A 23,629-nucleotide genomic window follows, 5' to 3' on the forward strand; every position below is an offset into this window, starting at 1 on the left:
CAATTTTTCTCTTCATCCTTCTGACACACCATTATACACACATGTCCACCTCCGAACAACTTTGCAAACCTCTATCAAAAAGGCCCAGAACACAGAATTCCACAGTCAGAATATGAGAGTATCTACATCACTTCACCAAACAGAAAATAAGGTATTTTTGTTTGGTTAGTACGGTTTCTTTTAGTGCTATTTTTAATTAGGTTGACAAAAGAGACATACAGAAGACCTGGGGAGGTTGGTGTGAGTTTCTGGGGATTTTTTGGTTGGGTTTTTTTTAGGGTAAATTACTGTATGTTTATTCACGCAAAGGATGCTACTACCAAGCATGAGGCTTTACAGAACTATTTTCTATACCAAAACTGTCCGCCTGACAGCTCTATGCTCGGGTAAGCCGAGGTCAGGGCTGAGCTCTTCACGCCGGTTCAGCGCCAGAGGGAAGGAAGGGCGGCGTGGTTGAACCCTGGGCATCCAGGAAGCAGAACGGAGGAAAGCGTGCTCCGCGTGTGAAAAGGCACAGCGGAGTCACCCATCACCACCACTCTTTAGGCAAACGTTACTGAGCTCAGTTCTTCCCAAGGGTCACATTTTTGTCTTTTCCAAGACATCAGCCTTGCGGCTCTTCTGTCACCGGCGTTACCAGGTTGTGCTGGGCACTCACTGCCACGGGCTTGGCGGCCTCTCATACCATTCCGCGTGGGTTCCCCCGGCCCAAAGGGGCAGGCCCTAAAATGTCGAGCTATGAAATCCGCACGGTGGAGGATCCACTAAAATACAAATTGAGAACACTCTCCTACACTGCACGCCAGCGATAAGACGTCCACAGAGCTGCCTCCAATTTCACACAGATATACGAAGAGAGAGAGAAACGGGGGAAGGTGAGGGCAGTCCCGGTGCAGCATCCCACCCCTGCTCACACTTCCCACCTCCGCCTGCGGCAACCACGGCCACCAGCGCCGCGCCCCGGCCGCGCCTCCCGCCCCGCCGCGCCCCCCAGCAGCGCACCGACCTGGGCCCGCGCCGAGGGCCCTCCCGCTGCGGAGCACGGCGCGCCGGAGCATGGGGGCGGCCATGGTGCCGAGGCCGGAGGAGGTGGGCGGCGCGGGGAGACTGCGAGCGCTCCGCCCGCCCCGCCCCGCGGGCCGGGCCGTGAGATGGCGGCGGTGCTGGCGGGCGGGTCCCGGCGGGCGGCGCGGGAGGCGGCGCGGCGCTCGGCGGTTCGCCTGCCCGCCCCGGGCGCCTGGGGCTGCGTGCCCGCAGGTACTGCGGGCTTCGCGGCGGGGGCGGGCGGGGGGGCCTGGCTGGGGAGCGAGGCTGCCCGCCGGTGCGGCGGATACCGGGTACGGCAACACTCGGTAGGTCCGGCGCCGCCGCCAGGCGTGGGCCTGACGGGAACTGTAGTTCCTGCCTGGATTCCCTTCTCGGCGCGTGGTGTTCTGGCGGGGAGCGCCCAGGGGCTCCTGGTGGGAAGGCCGTGCAGGGAGGGTGGGCAGTGGCCTTACAAGATCATAAAATGAATCCCAGAATGGTCTGGGTTAGAGAGGACCTTAAAGATCGTCCGGTTTCAACCCCCTGCCATGGGGACACTTTCTACGGGATCGGGTTGCGCAGAACCCTATTCAACTTGGCCCTGAGCGTTTCCTGGGATGGGACATGCACAGCTTCTTTGGGCTATTCCAGTGCCTCACCACTCTCAGAGTAAAGAATTTTTTCCTAATATCTAATCTAAACCTACTCTATTTTAGTCAAAAGCCATTCCTACTTGTCCTAGCACTACATGCCGTTGTGAAAGTCCCTCTCCAGTTTTCCTGTAGGCCCTCTTCAGATACTGAAAGGCCACAGTAAGGTCACCCTGGAGGTCAGCGTTAGTGAGCGGATCTCCTACTTGCTGCTGTCAGGATGTGACATTGAAAAGGAAACAACCAACCAAACACATGTGCAGTTTCATAAATGTGTGTTTATTCTGGGAGGATGACAGTGTTATCCAGACTCTGGGCTTCAGAGGCCTTCCAAAGGCACTCCCTTGCCCAGAGAAGGAAATGGGGGCACATGGAAAAGAGATGTATGTTGCAGAGCTCTGAGCCCAGGCCCTGGCTGGGCTCCTGGCCTGTGGAGGCCTCGCTCAGGTTACAGCTCTGTTAGACCCCTCAGAGACGTGGAGCCCTCCGTTCTGCCTCGTGCTCTGCCCACCCCTCTTCACTGGCCAGCCTGGTAGAGGGTTGTGAGGCAGAGCAGGTTAGTTGGTTAAGTTCTCTGGGATAGCCTGCACCACCTGCACATGCCAGCCATCATATCCATCTCCCTCCTTTTTCATTGGAGGTCCCCTTGCTTGGTTTTGCACTGGTTTGTTTCTGTAACACTGTAAGGTATGAATCTAAGGAAGCAGTGGAATTCATCAAATTGAATTCAAGAAGGGTAAAATTCTGCTGCCCCCCACTCTCTGCTAACACTGTCCGGTATGAATCTAAGGAAGCAGTGGAATTCATCAAATTGAATTCAAGAAGGGTAAAATTCTGCTGCCCCCCACTCTCTGCTAACACTGTCCGTGACCACTGAGTGTCTGTGATATGCAGTGTGCTGGTCCTACCCCAGGCACTGGCATGATTCCTGCACCAGCCCTGGAGAGGCCCAGGACTGGGATGGGCTTTCGCTGTTAGACGAGGTCTGTGGTACCTAAATGGTGGCTAATACAGATCAATTTTGTGCTGGATAAATTGTGGTTTTTTTCCCATTGGAACAGTTTCCATTAAATTTAATGGATGAATGTGCCATTTAATGGATTTTTTGCTTCAGGTTTTATGAAGTGTGTCATTAGCATGCTTTGCTTGCATAGAAAACAAGTGGGGTTTTTTGCATGGCCTGTTACATTTTTCTAGGGAAATGCAGAATGAGAATAAACAACCTAACTCAGTTCAATACTTGTTCTTGTCCCTTCATGGTTCCAATAATTCTTTAAGAAGCCAAACCTTTAAAATACTAGATTGTAACAATGTAATCTACTACAGTGACTCTCTGTTACAAAGTCATTAGTTGCAAATAAAAATCTAATGGACATCTGATTTTGTGACAGCAAAAACTTGTCAAACAGCTTTTGCATGACACTTTTATTAAAGCAGCTTGCAACACAGTACAGTTGAGGTCAGCATCCAAAGTTAATTTTGAGCTTCTAGATTAAATAACTGTCTTACCTCTATGTCTGTAGTGCAACAGAACTTCACTAGGTCTCCTGAGTGTTACTGGAATCCAAGTAATACAGTTGGTGTTTTTATAAATTAAAAAAATAAGCTTTTTGTGTCTTCGTACTGCTTTTGGAGCTTCCAGAATGATGCGTTCTACAGCAGTGGGGACAGCGCTTAAGGGGAAAGCAAGCTGTGCCACTAGTGAATTGTGGACAATAAAGAAATGACAAAAAAATCATTATGAAAGTATAAAAGGAGGGAAAGACCTTATTCCGGAGCAGAATGCTCCTCTTCCTTGGTGAAGAGGAATATTGCCTCTACTTTTTCTTGTGCTCATTCAATAACTAAATACTTCTTCATCCTTGTGCACATAAAGTCCATAGAGCTGTAACATAGTATTTGTGTTCTTTTGTTTGTGACATGAACAACTTCAGTTTTTGCAGTCTGTTTTTTAATGTCATACTGACAATGGTCTGGCATCAGAAAATTGAAGTTAGTAATTAATACATGCAAGGTTCAGTAGTAATAAATCAGACAGTGTAACATAAAACTCAGTCTTCCTCTTTTTTTTTCTTGTGATAGGGAAGCGGTATCTGCTAACAGAAGAAGATATAAAGTTACAAGAATTTCAACAGATGAAAGTGGCAATTAGGAATGAAGTTCATGGCAATAAAGGTATAGAATTTATTTCATAGTCACCATTCTCAATTTTAGCATAAGTCCTAGGAAACAAAACAGTCCAAGTTACAAAGACACCAACTGATCCCCTTTAAAGAAACAACTTATGTCTTCCTCCTGCAAATTTTTTGTATCTACCATTATTGGAAGATCTGAGGCTTTGTAAAATGAAACAATGTTAATTATCCTGTGTTGAGAATATATGTGGAGAAGCTTTCATGTGTGCAAGGTATTTGCATAAGACCTGAAATGTTTGTGTCCTCCCTTTTCAAACTTTTTAAGATAATTTAATAGAAAATACTGTTTCAGTCTACAAATATCGCTTCAAATACATCATCAACAGAGAAGGGAAACACAAAGCCACATAGTTACCTAAGTATCCAGAAAAGGCCTTCACCAGTAATTCTCTTTTAATCTGTTCTGTAAGTTTAGTTAGCATATTCTTTTAGATTTTTTTTTCTTTTGTCTTGTGTAAGTTCTCAGTTGTACACCCACCTCCAGCTGACATATGCTACACCGAATATGAAAAACAAATTCAGGTTTTCCAAACTAATATAGGAGCAGAATCAGTGGATTTTTTTCTAGCAGGGATTTTGTCATGCTGTTTAAAATGTATACAAATTCCTTTCTTTAAGAAACATAGGTATAAACATAAAGCTGCCCTTATTATTTAAGAATGCTTAGGCAAAACTCCTGTTTTATCATGTGCCGGTGTTCTAGTGTTCCAAAGGTTGTACTTAATTTTAAGACAAGGAAGAGACAAATAAACAAATCTAGTTTTATGTAAATCAGTCTTTTGGGACAGAGAGGGAAGTAAAGTCAACCTGACAGTTTTTTCTATATTTAGTAAAATTTAAATTGTGCAGTTGCAAGTCATAATGTTATTATATTTTGCTGTAATGATGACATACTTATATTGTAGTTTATTCATCCCATACTTGAGATACATTGAATTTATTGCTGTGGGTCAATCACTTTTCCTAAAGCAGATTTGTAGAAGCCAAATGTTTGGCTTCACAGGTCACAGTTGACCTTTTAGTTTCATACAAATAGTAGCCTCTGAAAACTAATGAAAACATTGTGCTAAACATCTGTTTATGTGTATGTGTGAATAGTTTCTGTACTCAGTGTTTAATGTAATATGTGAAAAATGAAAATAAGTAATTAGAGCTAATAAAAACTTGGTTTAGTAATGGAAAAAGCAGTAATAACTGTTACACAGAATATATAATAGCTATTATTTATTGTAGTTATAATCCAACCATTAACGACAATAGTTATGCTATTAACCACCGCAGTTATACAATTACCTACAATAGTATAAATACCATTCAGATCCCAGGTATTTTTTGAATTTCTGTACACCTTTGAACACATCACAAGCATTATATATGCCTACTTGTATGTATACATTCTTCTAACTTCCAGGATTCAGCTCTGTATTTCAGTCTCGAGTAAGGACTTGCAATTGCATGTAGCAACAGATATGCATCCAGTAACTGAATATGTTGTTCCCTGTGGTGCCTACTTTTTACCTCTTGGGTAGCTCACTAGCTTGGAAACAGCAGTGCTACAAAAAAGATTGCTTCTCTCCCCAAGATGTGGTCAGCACCATGAGAGGAATGAGGCTGTCAGGTGGTACATGTGATTTTAATCTTGTGTGTGTTGGTCAGTGGATTGAGATTACCAACTGGAGGACTCATCTTTGTGCTTGATTTGTCATAGGAAAATGGGTGGGATAGAGAACCATCTTGTTTTGGAGCAGGGTAAGAGAAGCAACTCTTAAGTTTATGGCTGTGTATAGAAAAACACAGATTATATAGGAGAGTCTTTGTGTTTTCATCAACTGTGAAGAAATTTGAGTCTTCTGTATGAACAGTGTTGAGTAGTTTTTACAGTTGTTTGAATGCTGTGTGGAATTGGTTTTGTTTGTTTGCTTGCTCTTTAGAAAAAGAACAGAAGACAAAAAATGTCACAAAACTTTCTTCCTCATTAAAACTTTTCCATTACCAGATATGTTCCATAACATACACAATTAATTAAGTTCACAATATGCATCTTCTTGGTTTTCCAAGTTTGACATGACTTCATGGAGACACCTTGGCATGCTTGTCTGTGAGAAGCTTTATGCATTTTTCTTGGTGGAAAAACAAGCTTTCTGATTCATTCAGTCTCCATGTTTTAGGTACCAAGTATGCAACACCTGTAATGGAATTGTCTATAGACTGCTCCTGTTATGTATTTTATTTTCAGATCCGTATTTTAGAAGTATTAAAGAAAAATTAAAGAAAAATGGAATAATTCTCAAAAATGAATTAAAAAATTTACTGCATTTATGTCAGACTTCATCTGATGTGGAATTAGCCAGAAAAGTTATTTACAGGTATTTTTTAAAATCCAGGTAACGCTCTTTTCTGTCTTTATTTTTTTGTCTTTTATTAGATCATCCCAGATTATATCTGCAGTTGAGTGCTTGTCCTGATTCAATGGCTATAGGTATAATTAATCTCTTAAGTTAAGGCTGTGTTTTCATTTTCTTTGGGTCTTCAAACCCTTCAAAGACTCTGAGGTCAAAGGAGGGTCAAGCTATGAGAACAAAGTAGTGTCCTACTGCAGAATGAATGGGGAACCACACAGAAAAATCATCCCACAGCTGAGAAGCAGATGTATTTTCAGGGGTTTTTTCCAGCCAAGACAGGCCTGATTATAAACTGGTCTGGAACCAGCAGTGGCAGATTAATGGCAGGAGGTTTTGTGAGTGAAAACTTTCCCAGCAATTACAGTGTAGGACCTATAAAGTAAAAATTAAAATACTCTCTTTTTGTAGAGGTATTTTGTCAGGTATTGCTGCTAAAATAGACTGCTGCAACTTCTGTGCTGTCGTTCCATGAATAGAAGGTAAAGTAGCTGGGAATTTTTTAGGTAGAGACCCATTCTATTATTGATTTAATGTAGATTACAGGTAATAGAAGAGATAATTTATTACTAGTTAATTTATTAGTTTGATCAAAACTATATTTTTCCTTAAAATTTAATCTCCTGTTATCTATATATCTTTGGCTGGTGCAGATAGAAGAGTGTGCCTCTGTCATTGCACATACAGATCTTGCTCTCTGTTTAAAGCTGTTCTCCCTGGCTAATTCCATGCTCTGTGTGATTAACTTTTTTAATCTTTCCAATAGGTACCATGAACAGAATGGAATAACAGCCTTACAGAATTTTAAATTTGGGCCCCTCTTTATGAGGCTATGTTATGAGCTAGACCTTGAAAGACCTGCAGTAGAACTTATCAAAGATCAGGTACTTCCCCTTATATTTCAAAAATGCCTTTGTTGTTGTTGTTGTTATTATTACTCAATATATTCTCAGTCAATGTATTCTCAAATATGAGAAATGGTATGCTACCAATAGCAAAACAGTAATTAAAAGGAAATTAAATGCTAGTTTGACTAGTAACTTTATTTTATTTCTGTATAATAAAATTGAATAAAAAATATTCATGAAAAAATAATTACTTAAGTTAACATGGCTGATGCATGTTTTCCCACATCCTGTATTGCATTAGATCACTCTTGGAATGAATGCTTCTGAGTTTTTCTGTGGTAGCCCTCTGAAATCCCTTGTGTTATTTGTACCAGCAGATTTATCATGGTACTCTACTTCAGATTCCCTCTGAACTCTGTAGAAGTGGTATGATGTTCAACAGCTCAAGAACTTGGCCATTTTAGTGCTGAAGAAACTTAAGGACTTGTTTTTGAACGTCTAAAACTCTTATGTGTTATTAAGGCAAGATATTAATTATGCCCAGTGCGTGCAATAATGTGCTTTCAAAAATGTCTGCTAGCCAGTGAAAAGTCATGTCTCTGATGCTAATTCATTAAGGCATGAGATACACCCAGCAAGAAATGGGAGAAGTCTTTGTTCTTAAATTAGACATGTAAGAGTATGTAGTTTTTATTTTGGTTTGGTTTTTTTTCTTATTGGGATCTATGTCATTAGACAGGTCCTGCTGTACTTGCAGGACATAGTAACTGGTGGATACTGAGATACTGAGTCTGAGATACTTCTTCAGACTCTGCTACAGAAATTTAAACTTAATATGTCTGACATTTTATTTGGCTATTCCCAACACAGTGTGGTTGAAGTAGAACATAATATGCAATTTCTCTTTCTTCTGCTACTCTTATCATCATCACTCAAGCTCTTGTGCTGACCTGTTCATCATTTGATATTGTGATTAGAAAAAAATTCTTTCAATTTCATGGCGATGTGCTTAACTACAAAGATATTGATCGTCAGCTGCAAGCTGTCAGGGACTTCTGCTTGCAGTGACTTAGGGGTTACAATCTGTCATTAAAAAAATGATAGGAGGACTCTGGGAAATTTCTGTTTAATTTTGGTGAGCTTTTGACCATACCGAGTCACTGATATTTTAGAGATTACTTGACAGAGGGACGGACAGTCAGGGAACCCAGAGAGTTAAACGTTGAACTTGTAAAGATGAGACTTGTTCCAGTAGGAACACCTGCTAAATGCTGTGCACAGTAAGACTGTTCACACTCCTGACCTTTTTTATGTTTGCTCTATTTCTTTTCCAGAATTTGCATGGTTTTTTCTCAGAGAGTACATCATTCCATATTTTGATGACTATGTTGTTTAAAAAAGGCCATTTTGAAAGTAAGTATTGTGTTTACTAAGACAAGTTAATTTTGAGGAGGATGCTTCTCACTGTATGTATTGTGTGTGTATATAAATATATGTATTTTTTTAATGAATATTGCTAGTTGGCTATGGTTTTAGATGACCAAACATCATGTAAGTAAGTGTAGATGGGAATGAGTTGCACTGTAGCATGTAATAAAAATGGAAGACAGTATTGGTCTTCTACTTCCTGCAGTATTCTTGCCATTCAAGTTGCCTGGAATTGTTTTTATCCAGGAGACCTTGTCTCCTAAACCCTCTTCTCTAAAGTGCTAACTTCTTTTTGTGTTGTAATTTCCCATAGCATTTTGTTTTCTCTATTCAGAGTTTGCTTTATGTGGGTTTTTGAAATGGTATATTCTTCAACAGTGTTTTGACTGTTCTGCATTAGTGTCAGTGGAGAGAAGAATACCCTTTCTCCAAAACTGTGGTCTTCTCTTGGTTTGTCTTACTAGTGCCATCACACAGAGTGGCTACTGCAGTGTTTAAGTCCAGTGCTTCAAATCAGTTTGGCCCTTTGTGAGGATAAGGAAAAGTCATCTAACCTAACTTAAAAGACTTTCCATGAGAAAACCTTAAATTTAGTATGGAATAAGCTTTTCAAGCAAATCCCTTCATTTGAAATCTGTTGAATACGCAGCACTTGATCTCTTGATGTTTAGCAAATATAAGTTCAGCAGCTGTCCTAGAAGTTGAGACTGAACCACTGTAAAAATAACTAGATCAGCACCTGAATGCAGCCATTATGCTGAGGCACGTGAGTTATTGAGGGGATGTTATGGAGTTTGCCTGAAGTGGTGCAAGATTTCTGGGCAGTTAGGAAGAATGAGGGTGACTTTGTCAAGTATCTAGAATTTAGCTTCAGATTCATATAAAAATAATGAAAGAGTAAGGCCATATTCTACTGTAGACTGAAAACCTCCTTGATAAGAAGAGGTATTTATATCCAACTGACCATGCATTAAACTTTTTGAATTATTTTCTTTTTAAAATAATGGATTTCAGTTTGCATTCTTATTTACAAATAGACTTACTGAGCTCATAGCATGTTGAACTGTTTTTTCAGTTACTAAAGGTATAGCCATAAATTTGTCAAGTGAGTAAGACTAATATATTTTTGATAGGTGCTTTGGAAGTTCTGGTAGAAATGAAAAAACAAGGTATACCTTTCAACAAAGAAACATATCTACTTGCATTTGCAATATGCTATAAGCTGGTAAGTATTTTCAATTTACATTATGAAAAAGTGTTTGAAATGCATTTTTTTTGGATTTTAAAATTTCCATATTTTCCCTGTCATGATTTCCTGTCTACTGGAAATATTTTAGACATATTTAAGTCCTAAATTGCTTCATTGTGCATGATATAGTGCCCATATATAGTTTCCCATACAAACTAATATCACAAAACAAATCTCTGCAAGTTTGCATGGACATAAGCATTAAGGAACAAATTTGCTACAGCCTTATAGTATTCTTTCTCTGGGAACTTTACAACTCTTCAGACTATATTGTGTGCTTGAGCCTCAATATCAATTTTATAGTCTGGTTTCCTTAAGAGACAAGGCTTATATGTGATTGGTCTGTTTGTCAGACATTTCCCATCCATTTCCCCCCTCCCCTGACAAGTAGCCTTGAACCATTTCTGTAATTGCATCCAAATTTGACAAGGAATAGAGTTGTCAAAGTATTCTGTTCCCTACGTGCCTGATGAAAATGGACAGCTGAGTGGAGAAAAGAAACTTAAAGGAATGCCTCTAGTGAGAGACAGGCTGTTCTTGAGCTTACCTGTCTCAAAGAAAAAGAGCATGAACACGGTGAGAAGCTGGGCTACATTGGTTTTACGAGTGTTTCCTTAGAACTGTTTTCCTTTTGTAGCAAAGTGAGATCCCAGAACTTTTTTTATTTTGATCTTCCTCTCCAGATTTGAGTCAGTTCTGCAGTTTGAAATATTAAAGTGGACCCTTCCCAAACTCAGTTATAAAGTTTTCTTCCATTTTCTCATGTGTTACAAAGATGCTAGCTGAGGAAAAAGTTACACCACCAGACTAAACTTCTTCAGGTTTCTCATTTAAACATTAAATGAAACGGAGTGCCTATGTGAAAAAGGAGTAGGCCTAAAATAGTACCTCAGCAGTAATTTACGTGGTGCTTCTACAATTCTCAGTTCTGATGAGTTAGCCCTGCCTCTAGGTCTGCTGTAGCTTCTTCCCTAAAATCTTTACATGTTTTTTTACATCGCCTGCAGTCAGAAGGCTTGGACCCATGGCACATGCAACAGGAAGAGGTTCCCGAGGCTTCTGTTTTCCACTACATCTGGCCCTACATGTGTTTTCAATAGAGAATCTAACCCATTATTACTATTGATGAAAATAGAGGGGAAACAATTCTAAACTGTCACCCGATTGTTTTAACAACCACAATAAACTCGTGGGTTTTTTCATTGAGATAAAATAGTACCAAGAGGGGAATAAGCTGTAGTAACCCTTTATGAGCTAAAGAGGATTAGGTGGAGCTCTTTCAGAAGCTTAATCTGTTGATTCATCTGTTAGGAGGAGGAGGAGAAACCACGAAGCTCAAAAGTACTTTTGTGCATGCTGCAAGATAAGAAATGTCAGAAAAAATCTTGATGGGAAGTATCTTCATATGCACTACTTGAATAATGGAAATAGTGGTATTGATGTCATTAAGAGCTGTGCTCAATTTTTACCAGGTTAATTTTTGGTTTTTTATGAATAATCCCGACAGAGACCAGTACAGAAAAATGTACAAGGCTTAAAGCTCAGATTATTGCCAGTGGATAAACAAAGGAATTGATGTTTAATCTTTGTTCAGAGGTGTTTTACAGGTCAACTCTGAAACACTTCTGGGATCTTTTAAATCACTATAAGGTACTACTATCCTCTGAGACAAAAGATGGTCCTTCTTTTAGTGCAAGAAAGAACTATAGGCCTTTGGATGACAACAAAGTATTTACGTAATAATCAATCTTCTGGTGATCAGAATGTTTCTAAATTTTTGAGAACATGTTTTAAACCATATTTTGCAGGAATGACACTTTGAACACTAGGAACAAAAATCAGCACCAAATGAGGACTCTTGTCCATATCTGTGGTACCAATTGTTACAAAATCTTCATGCTGCCAGCTTTTAAGTTTGGCAGATACTATTTTGTTTGGAGTCCAGTCAGTTCCACCCATAATTTCCAGTGTGAGCCGTATTGATTTGGCAAGTTGGTGGTTTGTGAGGTAGCACTTAGCTAAACTCATTGCCTTTTATTATAGACTCTAGTGAAAATTGTCCCAGGAATAATGGAAGCTTTCTGTGTTGAAAAACATGCAAATGTCTAAGCAGTCATATTAGAATATATGCTTTGGAAACATTTTTCAAGATTTGATCTGTAAGAGAGGCTAAAAATGGCTGAATGTTCAAATTTGCACATACACAGACTTCTTTAGTGTAGTGGTGCTGAGTAGTTCAATGCTTAGAAAATATTGACTTTTTAGTAACTACCTAATGTGGATTCTAGAATAAAGGACAAAAATTAATCTTCCTTCCTGATTTTGGAATTATTCAGAAGTGAAAAGGAAAGTGTCTGTTTGGTTTAGGATATTGCCACAGGTTTTTTATCTCTTGTAGAAGCCAAAACAGGGCCAGGTGTAATTCTTAAAAGAATGGAAGTTATGTTTACCTTCTTTTGACCTCTGTCATTTTAAATATCATATTTTGATGTTGTGTTTCTCAAGAAGTGCTGCACAGAATCTGCTTGGTTGGGTTTAGATACATGTTGCCTTGGTGATCATACAGTATGTTGACTTCTGCATGCCTTCTGAATGTGATTGCATTTGCTTACAGTCCTGTCAGATCACAAGAATAACAAGTACAACTTACTTTGAAATTTCTATGCAGGACAGCCTGGAGTCTTCCAAAATCTCTGCGAAATTGCTTGAAGAAGCACAGCTGAAAGGTGACACCTTGTCGCTGCGAGCATACTGCTTTGCCATGGCAACTGCTCTCAAGCAGGTACAATGCCTTTTGTTTTAGGTTCTGCCTGGGTCTCTGTAGTTTTATTGTGAAAGAAAGTTAACACGGAGAAAGTGTAACTGATCTATGTAACAACTTCAAGTATTGAAACTTTTAGGCTCCTGAAACGGTATGATTATAGACAACTTTCACATAAATTGAACCTGGAAGTTTTGAAATATAAACATGTCTTGAGTCTTATGTATTTTGTGCTAGTGACAATGCCGTCTAGAATATTACTAGACAACGAACGAGTTAGGCAAACAGGTTAGATGTAACCGTGGATCTACTCCTGCAGATACTACTATTTGGTGATGATTTCTTTTAAATAGAATTTAAATTATAATTTAAAATATTTAAGCAATCATCTCTTTAAAGTGGTTATCTTGGGAGGCAGGCTCAAAGGCTATGGTGTGTATTGCCCTACTCCATGGGAGGTGGCCTGTCTTTCTGGACAACATGTTTGTGCTCGGGGAGGTTTTCGTATACCTCATGTGCCTAAGCACTGAGGCTCTGAGGCAGCACAGGGTCAAACTCTGAGCAAGAGAATAACACTTAGGAAATTCTAAAGGCTGGAATAAATCTCTGCAATTAATTTGTCTATACAGCATGGGTGTGCTCTGAACCTTCTGTTTCATGTTAAAACAGAGGTCAGAGACACTGGAAGGACTACAGATTTGGTCTTATTCACAAATTTTAATGAATGAAGTAGAATTGTTAAAGGTTTCTTGTGCACTGTGTGGTCTTTTTTACTCTGTCTCTGTGAAGAGAGACACTGAGCAATAGCAATAGCAACACTGAAATAAATTGTCATTGAGTAAAAACAAAATATCTCTGAAACAAAATGAAATGTGCTTGATGTTACTGTATGTAAAAATCAGATAAAATTCTTGTTTTGCAAACAGAGTAATGCTCCACATTATATTTAACTGTTCTTTAAGCTGCATGATCTTTGTCAGTACTTATTGCTGTGAGAAAGATGATCTCAAGAAACATTGCTTGGTCTAGTAAATGCCAGTGTGACATTAACTGTCTACACAAATCAATTGATAACATAGATACAGTACTGTAAATGTGTATGTCCAAAAGGTTAAAAGGGCTGGACAGGATAAATATCCACATTAACATATACTGCACTTCATTTAAGTACTCTGAAATGTGTCAAACCGAGCACGTGTGTAGATCATGTATCTTTTAGGTGATCTCATGCTCAGCGTTGGTTACGTGCAACACACTGTAGTAAAGACCCAGACGACATGACAAATGCAGCATGGGGTGTTTCTTTTGCAGGCTGCATGCTGTTTGGTGTTTATGGGTCATGGTGAAGGGGTTTTAGATACTCGTTTGTGATTTATTGAAAAGTTGTGAAAGACTGTTTTTTCTCTTGAACTTCTATTGCAAAAGTTTGTGATGCATGTTTGACTGTATTTTTTTTATTATTTATAATTCCTTCCCAGAATGATGTAGCACAAGCCAGACTTTATTGCTCCCAGATAATGAAAACGGAGAACAAACTATACAATAATCTTAAAGTAAGTATGCTTGCTTTGTATTAAAATCTTGCAAAGGAGTATGCTATACTGGACAAAAAACTTCCATGTGTAAAGTAATGGAGCGGCAGCTTCTTAGGAGCACATCTGTGTGTTAGTAGTGTTGATGAGCTTGTTTCTGAGTCAACAAATTCTGAACTGTTAACAATCCTCACCCATTTTTTAAAATAACTTCCTACCATAGATGAGACCAGTCCTACATTTGTGGGTATAAAACCATGAACAATTTCTAATTATGACACTGTAACTTTTTGCTTCCTTGCTACAAAAGATTGAAAAAAACCACAGCTCCAAGTAAATGCCTTCTTTAGCTGTGCTCTGCCCACTTCAGACCTCCTTCAGCCCTACAGACCTTAGCCATGTGTGTGTGTACAACAATTTTTTTGTTTACTTGCACAGTCTGTAACCTCAGAGAAAGTGTACTGCATGTGCCGTGTAAGCCACCTCTCTAAGCTATGGCAAAAACCACTTTATTCAAGAACAGCTAATGCAGCTTCATCAGAGGAACTCTACCTTCAGACTCACCCTTCCTTTCCAGGTCCCAGCTGTGAAAAAAAACAGTGAGGGAATTGATCATTCCACCTGCTTTCTTTGTGATGAATGGATTTTTATCAGTGCAGCATCTGGAAATGTATTTTGTTCTGCTTTGCCTCATGTCTTTCTCAAACACTTTTTAAAAAATGTACGTTCTGATGAATGTAACCACCACTATTTGTGTGGTGTATTTTTATTTTATTTTTAAGGTTCTTGTCCAGCTCAGATCTGGTTTGCTAGAAGAAGTAATAAAGACACTAGAGGCAGCAGTGGAAGTAGATACTCCTCCCTTTGTGAAAAAACTTGAGTTTTCTGAGCAGGTGGTAAGTACATAGTAATGGTACTTGACTGAGACGTGGTAATGGTGGTACCTACAGAACCTCAGGTGCCTAAGTTCACCCTACTAAAGTTGTTTGGGTTCTGATGCCAAAGCATCTGTCTGGCTTCCTGTACTGTTGGACAAAACACTTAGCTGTTCACTTTCCATGGTCTTGCTCCTGGAAGCTCATACTTCATTTGAATGTAAGTGAAGCCTACCCTAGTGGCATTAAATAATTTAATCCCTTGCTTTCTATGTTACTTTCGTTTGATATGAAAATGAGAGTAAAGTTTCTGATCACAGTGATATTGTTAGATTGGTAATATTTGCAAAGATCTGTGCTATACAGGGAAGTGTGATATGAGAAACAGTAGCTTTTGCTATTTAACTGTGTTTTACTGTGAAAACAGTTTTTACAGTCTTGATCAGCAAGAAGGCTTTCTCATAGCACATATATGGCCTCTATCAGATTGTCAGCATTGCTGCTGCTTTTCCTGAAACTCATCAGTGAATTCCTTTTGAATGTGCCTGTAGAACAAGGCAAGAATAATTAAATACTTAGCCATTCACTGCTGCCTATTAAACAGAATTTGTAACTATATGTAAAATATCACGTAGAAGGAGGGTATTCCTCTCAAAGTATAGCCCATTTATATTAACTGCTATGTCGAAAAGAAATTCTTTAAGCAACATTTCGTTTTGTAAAGTCTTTGCAATAAATGTTGCATGTGTCAGTGTTGTGTTTTGATTTTTGTTTGGGAAATTTGTAACAAGCATAAAAAGACTAAGCATTAGTCCTAACCCTTCCCTTCCACAAAACCTTATGGATAAATAACATTTTTTTAAGAGATTTACTTAACACTTGAGTTCATACTCTTGTGTATGGCATACAGAACTTCTCAGTTCTGTAGACTGAGTCTGTAGTCTGTCAGACTCTATAGTCTGACTTATTGATTTCTTCTGTACTGTACATTTACTGAGATGCGTAATAATAATTAGAATTATGCTGATCTGAAAAGTAGATTCCAGGAAGCAATTAAGTTTCCTGGATTTAAATAGAAAATAATTGTGTTATTCTGTACTAGGACTGAAAATAGGACTGTACAACTTCAAGGAAGTTTTAAATGTAATAAACCCTCTCTGATAGGTATCCAGTGCATTTCCACCATTATGTGGTGATGCATAATGTGTGTTCCATAAAATCATTGCCTTAGCAACTTATCTTATGCTGTGTGTTTGTTTACGATGAGTGATTGCTTGTCTTCAGTATGATGGTAGAACATGATCTTCACTTGCTGAACTGTAACAATATGTAAATTTCTCTTCCTCAGCTGGCTACAGTCAGGGAAAAGATGGAAGAAAACCCTAACTTTTCTGTCAAATTAGGAGATATTTGTACGAAACTACAAGCTTCTGGACAGATTACCGTGTGCACACTAGAAGACATGCTTTTCCAGTTTCCTAGTTCAAAGAAGACTACTGCAAAGCTTTTAAGTCAGAAGCAATTGGGCTATCAGACTTCTAATCCGCTTCAGTCAAATCTGTTGTTGGAATAGTGCAGTATTTGGTGGCAAACTGAACTGCTGATAGCATCTCTTAGAAACCAGGTTCAAATAAAATGTCTTCTCCCGATTTCCACAATGAACAAGTGACCTCTTCTAATTTTCTGATATTAAGCTTCCCAGCGTAGCAGATCTTGGCACAAATTTGCAAAGTTTCTTAGAGCAAGTACGATCACACTTTTAGACTATAATGACTGTGATGGCTTTAATGGCTGCAGATCAAATGTGCTTGATCTGTGAGTCCTGTACACCCAAAAATCTGTACTCACTCACCATCCAGAATAGAAGGAGTCGGAAGCAGTTATACCTTGGCTGGCCTTTGTGTGCTTTTGGTTTACTTCTGCCTATGAAGTGATGAACCTGTTGATACAGAACTTGGCAGTCCTGTAAGCACTAGACTAGTAGGAGCCCAGCTTGGTACTCATACTCTCCAAGCTGGGCTGCATTATCTCTCCTCTGGATTCTGTTCTTTTTATTTTGTCTCTGCCCTAGTCGAGCAATGTCAGAACTCAGAGTATACTTTCTGTGAATGAATCTGTGCATGCTATATCAAACTTTGTTGAAGCCAGTGAAGCACTGTGGAGGAACAAGAACCCATCCATGCAGAAACACAGCTTCAAAGAAAATGTGGCTACAGCACACCAGAGGTTTCTGTCTGAGACTCTCTCTGATTTGTTGCTGTCGCAATATGTCCTGTTAATACTAAAATGCACAAAAACTGTTACACAGTAGAGGGAACTTCATACAAGTGTAAGTGAAGAATCATTTGAAGTGTGTATTACATTTTTGTGAATCACATGCACACTGTTTATGAGTGGTGGCATGAACTAAATACTACATACATCAGTCTAAGAACACAACTATTACTTTTTCTGTAGTATTGTGTTGCACATAATTCCACATATAGCTCAGGAGTAGAGTTTTTTAACGCTTTTCCCTCAGTTGGAAATTCTTTTAAGGTTTCTTTCAAATTCTTTCAAAACTATATGAACCCCTGAGAAGCTCCCAGTCTTTTCTCCACAAATAAATTTGATATGGGATTTGTAAAGGCTGCTTGCATTATGGCAAGGACTAGTGGCAAAAAATGTGGAGGGATTAACTACTCCTCAGTTTACTCCATTGGTATTATCAGGACAACTGTCTGATGTCATCCACTACTATCAGGACAGCTGCTCGATGCTAAGTTTATAAATGCCACATCCATTTAACCTTACACAGCAAATATGTAAGGTCAGTTCTGTATTAATTACAAGAAGTTGGTGCATCCTGGGACTGCATGTTTGCTTGTTCATTCAAATCTGAATTGGATAGCTTCCTACCTGAGGCTGTATCCTACCTGCAACTGAAGTAATGATAACTTCTATTAAAATTGTCAATATATCTGATGTTTCCATTCTTTGTTCTCTTGGCTACCTGTTTTCTTGAGGTTTATTTACTCCAAGTAACAAATTGGTTTTTTTTAAGAAATAACATGTCTTTGTCTTAAGAGAGGAGATACCCTTAAAAAACTAAAAATACTTTAATAGAAGAAGAAAGCAGGGACTCAACAAAGGTTAAAGAATACATTCAAAGAAACACACACAAAACTCAGACAATTAAAATTAGAATATTGAATGTTGAAGTGTTTAAGAAGACTGGTAACATTATCCCTCAGAAAAAAGAAAGCTGGGAAAAATAAACAACTTCTAATATTTATGCAGCTGATTTCCAACAAAGTCAAATTTGTGTCATACAAGGTGCAGAGACTTGTTAATTGGGAAATCTTGGATTTGAGTGATTATTTATGAATTTGTATTTTGGTGCATCAAGGTCCTAAGCACACTGGCTTTTGTGCTGAAAAGTCTTCATCCTTGTGCTTAGTTGACTGTTATTAGATTGTGCTGACTCCTGGTTTCCAAGCACCCAAGATCAGGAGACCAAACTTGTCTAGAGAGCAAATACTTAGGGATTTTGCTGGGTCAGAGTGGCTGTAATGCCAAGGGCTGAGTTACTAGACAGTTTTTTTGGAGACAGCCTCAGACAATAGGATCCACACTATGTTATTGCAGCTTTTAATAATTTTTTTTTTCAATTATGAACCTTGAAATAAAAGAGAATTCAACATTCTTAAATTCAATAACAGATTTTTTTTTTTAACAATCTGGAAAAAAACCAAGGCATTTACATTTCAAAGTGAATTGCTACATTTTTTTTCTCTAGGTTTCACTGCAAGAGATTCTGTAGGAAGTGCTGCTTATGTAGTAAGTAGCTCAGATGAGGATCTGAGGCCTCTTTTGGGACCTCTTGTGTGGAAAAGGATTGCTCCTTATCATATTCAAATGTTCTTTGTCCAGTAAAAGGCAACGTGATTTTTGCTCATGTCCTTGCACCCCAGCAGCTTTTTGGAGCAGTGATCCAAGAGACAGCAGGTGGCGTTTCTTGACCATACTTTGCTGCCAGTGTTATTTCCAAGGATGAACTCGCCTGCAGTGTCACTTACTTAAAGGCAGGGCAGAATGAGTGGTCTGCCCTATGTTTAATGCATACCATGTTAAAATGGAAAATCCAGGCAACAGTCGGCTGCCTCAAGTGGTCGGTGATGGTTGATGATGACTGCAGACCTGAAGATTTGCAGAACTTAATTTGAAACTTTACTGCATTTATTGAAACAACTCATGATCATAATACATTTTTTACAGTATTCTGTAGCAGTACTAATTGATGACCTAGAAGACAGGGTGTTGATATTTTTCTTGTACACCAGTGACAGTTATACAGGCTTTACCTTTAAGAGAAAGTTGGGCACTGACTTGAATTGTAAAAGCATTCATTTTTACATTCAGATGGGATCTGGATTTTGTGCAGTCTCTAAAGGCCTGACATTCCTCTGCTGTAGATGCTTCTGCTTTTCTCCATGAGTTAATACTTTGTTTTTCGTATTTCTTTCCACAAATATCCTGAGTCTTGGTGAGGGAGGATCACTTTCTTTGTGCTTCTCCCAAGTTAATTTTCTGCTTCAAAACAATAAAAATGGAGGTGAAAGGCTTAGTCATTGCAGGAGTGGCTCCAGGCCTTAGGAAGAGTTTTCATGTATTTAATGAACCTTCTATAGGAGTTTAAGTAACATGAAGCAAAGACTTGTTAGAAATTTGCAGCTGTATGGAAAATAGGGAGACGTACAGAATATAGCTGTGCAAATTTCCAAATCATATGACAATCATGTGCTCACAAATAGTCATGATGGTAGCTAGTCTGGTAATTCTACCTTTCAGACTGGAAACCACTGAATTTAACTAGACTTGGTATAATAACAACAAGGTGGTCTTGAGAATCAGCAATGATCCTGTGCACATCCTAAATGGGCATGAATAGTCTTTTCAACATTCTTTACAGGACCTGTGGTATATGGTCAAATATAATTCCTTTTTCGGTGGGATAAGATCAACATTGTATTGCTACTGCGATTCTTCTAGACAAAACCAGTGTCCTCAGCCTTCAACTCAAATATTCAATTGCAAGTTAGACCTAGACCTAGACCTAGACCTAGAATTATTTCTCCTTTTCTGGTTCATTTGAATATGATAGTCCTCCTGTTATTTTGGCTTGAGATGCTGGTACAAAGTTTTCACAGACAGATGACTGTGAAGACTATCAGTCTTCTGAAACTTCACAATTTACGAGGGTAGAGGAAAACATACATCTCAAATAAGCTTTTTTTCATAATATCAGTAAGAACAGGCCATTAGAGAAATGGTCTTCATGTTTCTTGCCATCTTTGAAGTAATTTAAGGAGTCAGCTTTCTACATACAATATCAAAGCAGACAATGGTGTGCACTTGCACCATTTCACCAGCAGGCTGCTCTAGTTTTCTTGACAAAAAGCCACAGCTCTATGTTCAAGTAATAACCACTACCTTCAGGAATAAGAAGAAAAAGGTGCACTCACTGTTGTCAAACACAAACCTTTGACCTAGCTGCCTGGGCTAATGGTATCATTGAACAGGCAATGTGACACTTGTTTGCCTGGAACTGCTGTGACTCTGTTCCTGGAGTCACAAAGGGATATGTGCTGGCAGCAACCTGCCCCTGCATCCACTCCAGCACCTAGTCCAAAAAAGATGTTGTCCTCTTATTTCACATTAAAGGCTTTATTTTCAAGGTTTTGTATTCTAGCTAAACTGTAAGAGGAACTTTTCATGTGCAGTTTCCCTAACTTGTAAGCTGGTAATTGTTTTCAGTTTCAAAGCAGTTAAGGGAAGTTTGTAGAGTCTCAGTCCCACTGACCAATGTAAGATGCTTGAAGAGAGATTAGAGCCTCATCCATATCCAGCAGAAACTGCAAAATCAAAATGAAATAGAAAATTACCCATCTCCAGTCTTGCGTCTGCTATGCAATTCAGGCTATTGGATTATCACATTTACTTTAGGAACAGGACATGTCTTGTAGCAGGAGATGTGGCTGCACCAATCTCAACAGAAAATTTTAGGAAAGAATCATGGAAAAGTAGTAACATTTGGAACAGCTGAGAGAATGCAGCGAGAATTCCCAGGTGTGATGGTTAACCCCAGTCAGCAACCAAGTACCACAAAGCCACTTGATCACTCCTCCACCTGTGGAACTGGGGAGAGAATCAGAAGAGTAAAAGCAAGAAAGAAGTCCTGGGTTGAGATAAAGACAGTTTAATAGGGAAAGCAAAAGCTGCTCGCACAAGCAAAGCAAAACAGGAATCCATTCACTGCTTCCCGTGGGTAAGCAATGCCAGGACAGTTCTCTAAGAGAGCAGGGTGCCATCGTGCATAGTGGTTACTGGAGAAGACAAATGGCATCACCCTAAGTGTCCACCTCCTCCTCCTTCTTCTCCCCCCTTTATACACTGAGCATGATGTCATATGGTCTGGAATATCCCTTTAGACATTTTGGGTCACCTGTCCCAACTGTGTCTCCTCCTAGTCTCCCACGCACCCCCAGTCTCCTCACCACCATAGCAGTATGAAAAGCAGAAAAGGTCTTGGCTCTTTGTAAGTGCTGCTCAGCAATAACAAAAACATCTCTATATTATCAACACTGTCTTCATCACAAATTCAAAACACAGCCCAATACTAGCCAAAACCAGCACACCAAGTAACAACTCTGTGGTAATTATTTCATCTATAACTACTTACTAGTGCTGTAACATTTCTTTCAGCTTTGTGACAGTAAATGGACCTTCCTCTGGATAGTAGGATTTTAACAGTAGGGGTTTTTGTTGCTGACTTAACTGTTTGAGAGTGGTTCTGCACTCCTTTCAGCCACCATATACTGCAGAACTAGAGACAGAGAGTCCAGCATAACGTGTTAGAACGGGAAAGGGAATCAGTTCACAAATTCACTTTACATAATTAAAAAAGTCCTAAGAATGGTTAAGCATGAACAAAGTAGTTTGAGAAACTTCTCATCCTCCTTCTCTATAGTACCATCACTTGGGGAGGGGTAAAGGGAAGGGGGGAAAAAAAGGAGAAATAAAAGGCAGAGACATTGTTGAGAACTTCTTCTTTATGTTTGAAGCTTTATCAGTTCTCACATCAGAATGACAGAAAACGAGAACTGTAATGGAGAAAGGATGATGCATCTACAAAATAGCTGTAGTGGTTAAGTACTTTCAGGGGAAATTCAGACCACAAAATTTGCTCTGCTGCACTTTTACTACCCTTTGGAAGGGTTTAAGATCTGTAAGCATTGGCAAGTAAAAGTTTTTAAAAATTCCTCACAAAATGCTAAGACAAGTGTGTGCTTGAATTTAGAAAAGAGCCCGTGGTGGCTGTAGCCCTAATGCAGCTCTTTATGGACAGCCACACAGGTGAAAACATCAACATGTCAAATTTCAGGCCTGAAAGTTTACATTGTTGCATGGGCTCAACTGGTCAGCCTGCAAGGCATTTCTCACTTGAGTTGCCATGTATCTTTATCTGCTGTGGGTATCCAGACAAAATAGTTTGCTATCTTGAAGAATGTGATGGAAAAAGTGTGGTGCCTTGTCATATTTACATTGCCAAAGACAGTTTTGTATTTTTCTTGGTTTACATGTGTTTGTAACCATGTCTTGGGTTGATTTTTTTTGTTTCTTGCAAGCTAATCACAGAACTGTAGAGTAACTTAAAATGGAAGAGTTTTCTGGAGGTCATCTTATCCCACCCCTCATTATATATCAGCAGAGAATTGCACTGAAACATTAGGTCAGAGAAAGGAAATTAAAATCCTTGCCTGTGCAACTGTAGCCATATGGGTGCAGCTCCCTTTTCTGCTAGTGAAACCAAGCTTGTTCTGTCATTTTTTTATTCATTTTAAGAGACATATATTTTCAGTTAACTGTCTTGCTTCATACCTGGTTACAGCTAGCTCTTGTTCCTGCCTACTCCTAAAATGAGTGTGTTTTAAGTATGGGCTGAAAACCTCTCCAAATCAGGGCCTGCACTAGTAACTAGCTTTTATTGTTTTCTCCCTAAGCCAGGATGCCTAAAAATATCCTCTGAGCTCCAGGGAGTGGAGCAAAGAGGTGTTCTTGCATTGAGAGATAATTTTAAGTAACTCACTCTTGTAGCATCATTCTATTCTGCCCACATCTATTCTTTACGTACTGGCTAAATAGTCTCGCTCTGCTACAAGTGAATCTACAATTAAATAATACACAATTTGAAGTCCCATTTATTCCATTAATGTTCTTTTTATATTTACACAAACTACTTTTAAATGTCTTTTACTTGGAGTTAGAGTGTATACATAACTTCCTGAACCAAGTCAGGACTTCCCAAGTCAGTTATTTAATGGAGCACTTATATAGTTAGCCCATTTTTCCCTCTAAGTCCTAGGGATTGGGGTATTAGTGATGTTTTTCCCAAAGACACTTGTCTAAAGAGCTCTTGCCAAATCATGATGACATATCTAGAAATATCCAGATCAAGGAAAGACTTTTCACACTGCCAAAATAGCAGCAATAAGAAGCAATATCCCACTATGGCTCTGATTATTCCTGTGTGAGTGTGTGTTGTGTCTAAAGCTTATGAGCAATATTGGACTTGCTGTACTGCCTCCTCTCCTTTGCTCAGGTTTGGATGTCCAAATAATAATCTA

The 23,629-nt window shown here is 39.1% G+C and overlaps 2 protein-coding genes across 2 annotated transcripts in view; one reads left to right on the forward strand and one right to left on the reverse strand.

Moving 5' to 3' along the window:
• Positions 1–1,135, reverse strand: part of MRPS27 (mitochondrial ribosomal protein S27) — a 38,568-nt gene extending 37,433 nt beyond the window's left edge. The window contains exon 1 of the mRNA XM_051788400.1: positions 1,007–1,135. Within this exon, the coding sequence (XP_051644360.1) occupies positions 1,007–1,070 (64 nt within the window). The 5' untranslated portion in view covers positions 1,071–1,135. The remainder of the gene's footprint in view (positions 1–1,006) is intronic.
• On the forward strand, positions 1,069–17,923 carry PTCD2 (pentatricopeptide repeat domain 2). The gene is given in 11 exon segments (XM_051788396.1): positions 1,069–1,114; positions 1,117–1,257; positions 3,759–3,851; positions 6,108–6,237; positions 7,037–7,154; positions 8,453–8,531; positions 9,680–9,771; positions 12,464–12,577; positions 14,035–14,109; positions 14,871–14,984; positions 16,312–17,923. Coding segments are annotated over 11 exon segments (1,227 nt in total). The 3' UTR covers positions 16,537–17,923.
• Positions 17,924–23,629: the final 5,706 nt, after the last annotated feature.

This window comes from Manacus candei, unplaced genomic scaffold (assembly GCF_025592945.1).
Source record: "Manacus candei isolate 608988 ecotype Guabito, Panama unplaced genomic scaffold, ASM2559294v1 h1tg000024l, whole genome shotgun sequence".
NCBI lineage: Eukaryota > Metazoa > Chordata > Aves > Passeriformes > Pipridae > Manacus > Manacus candei.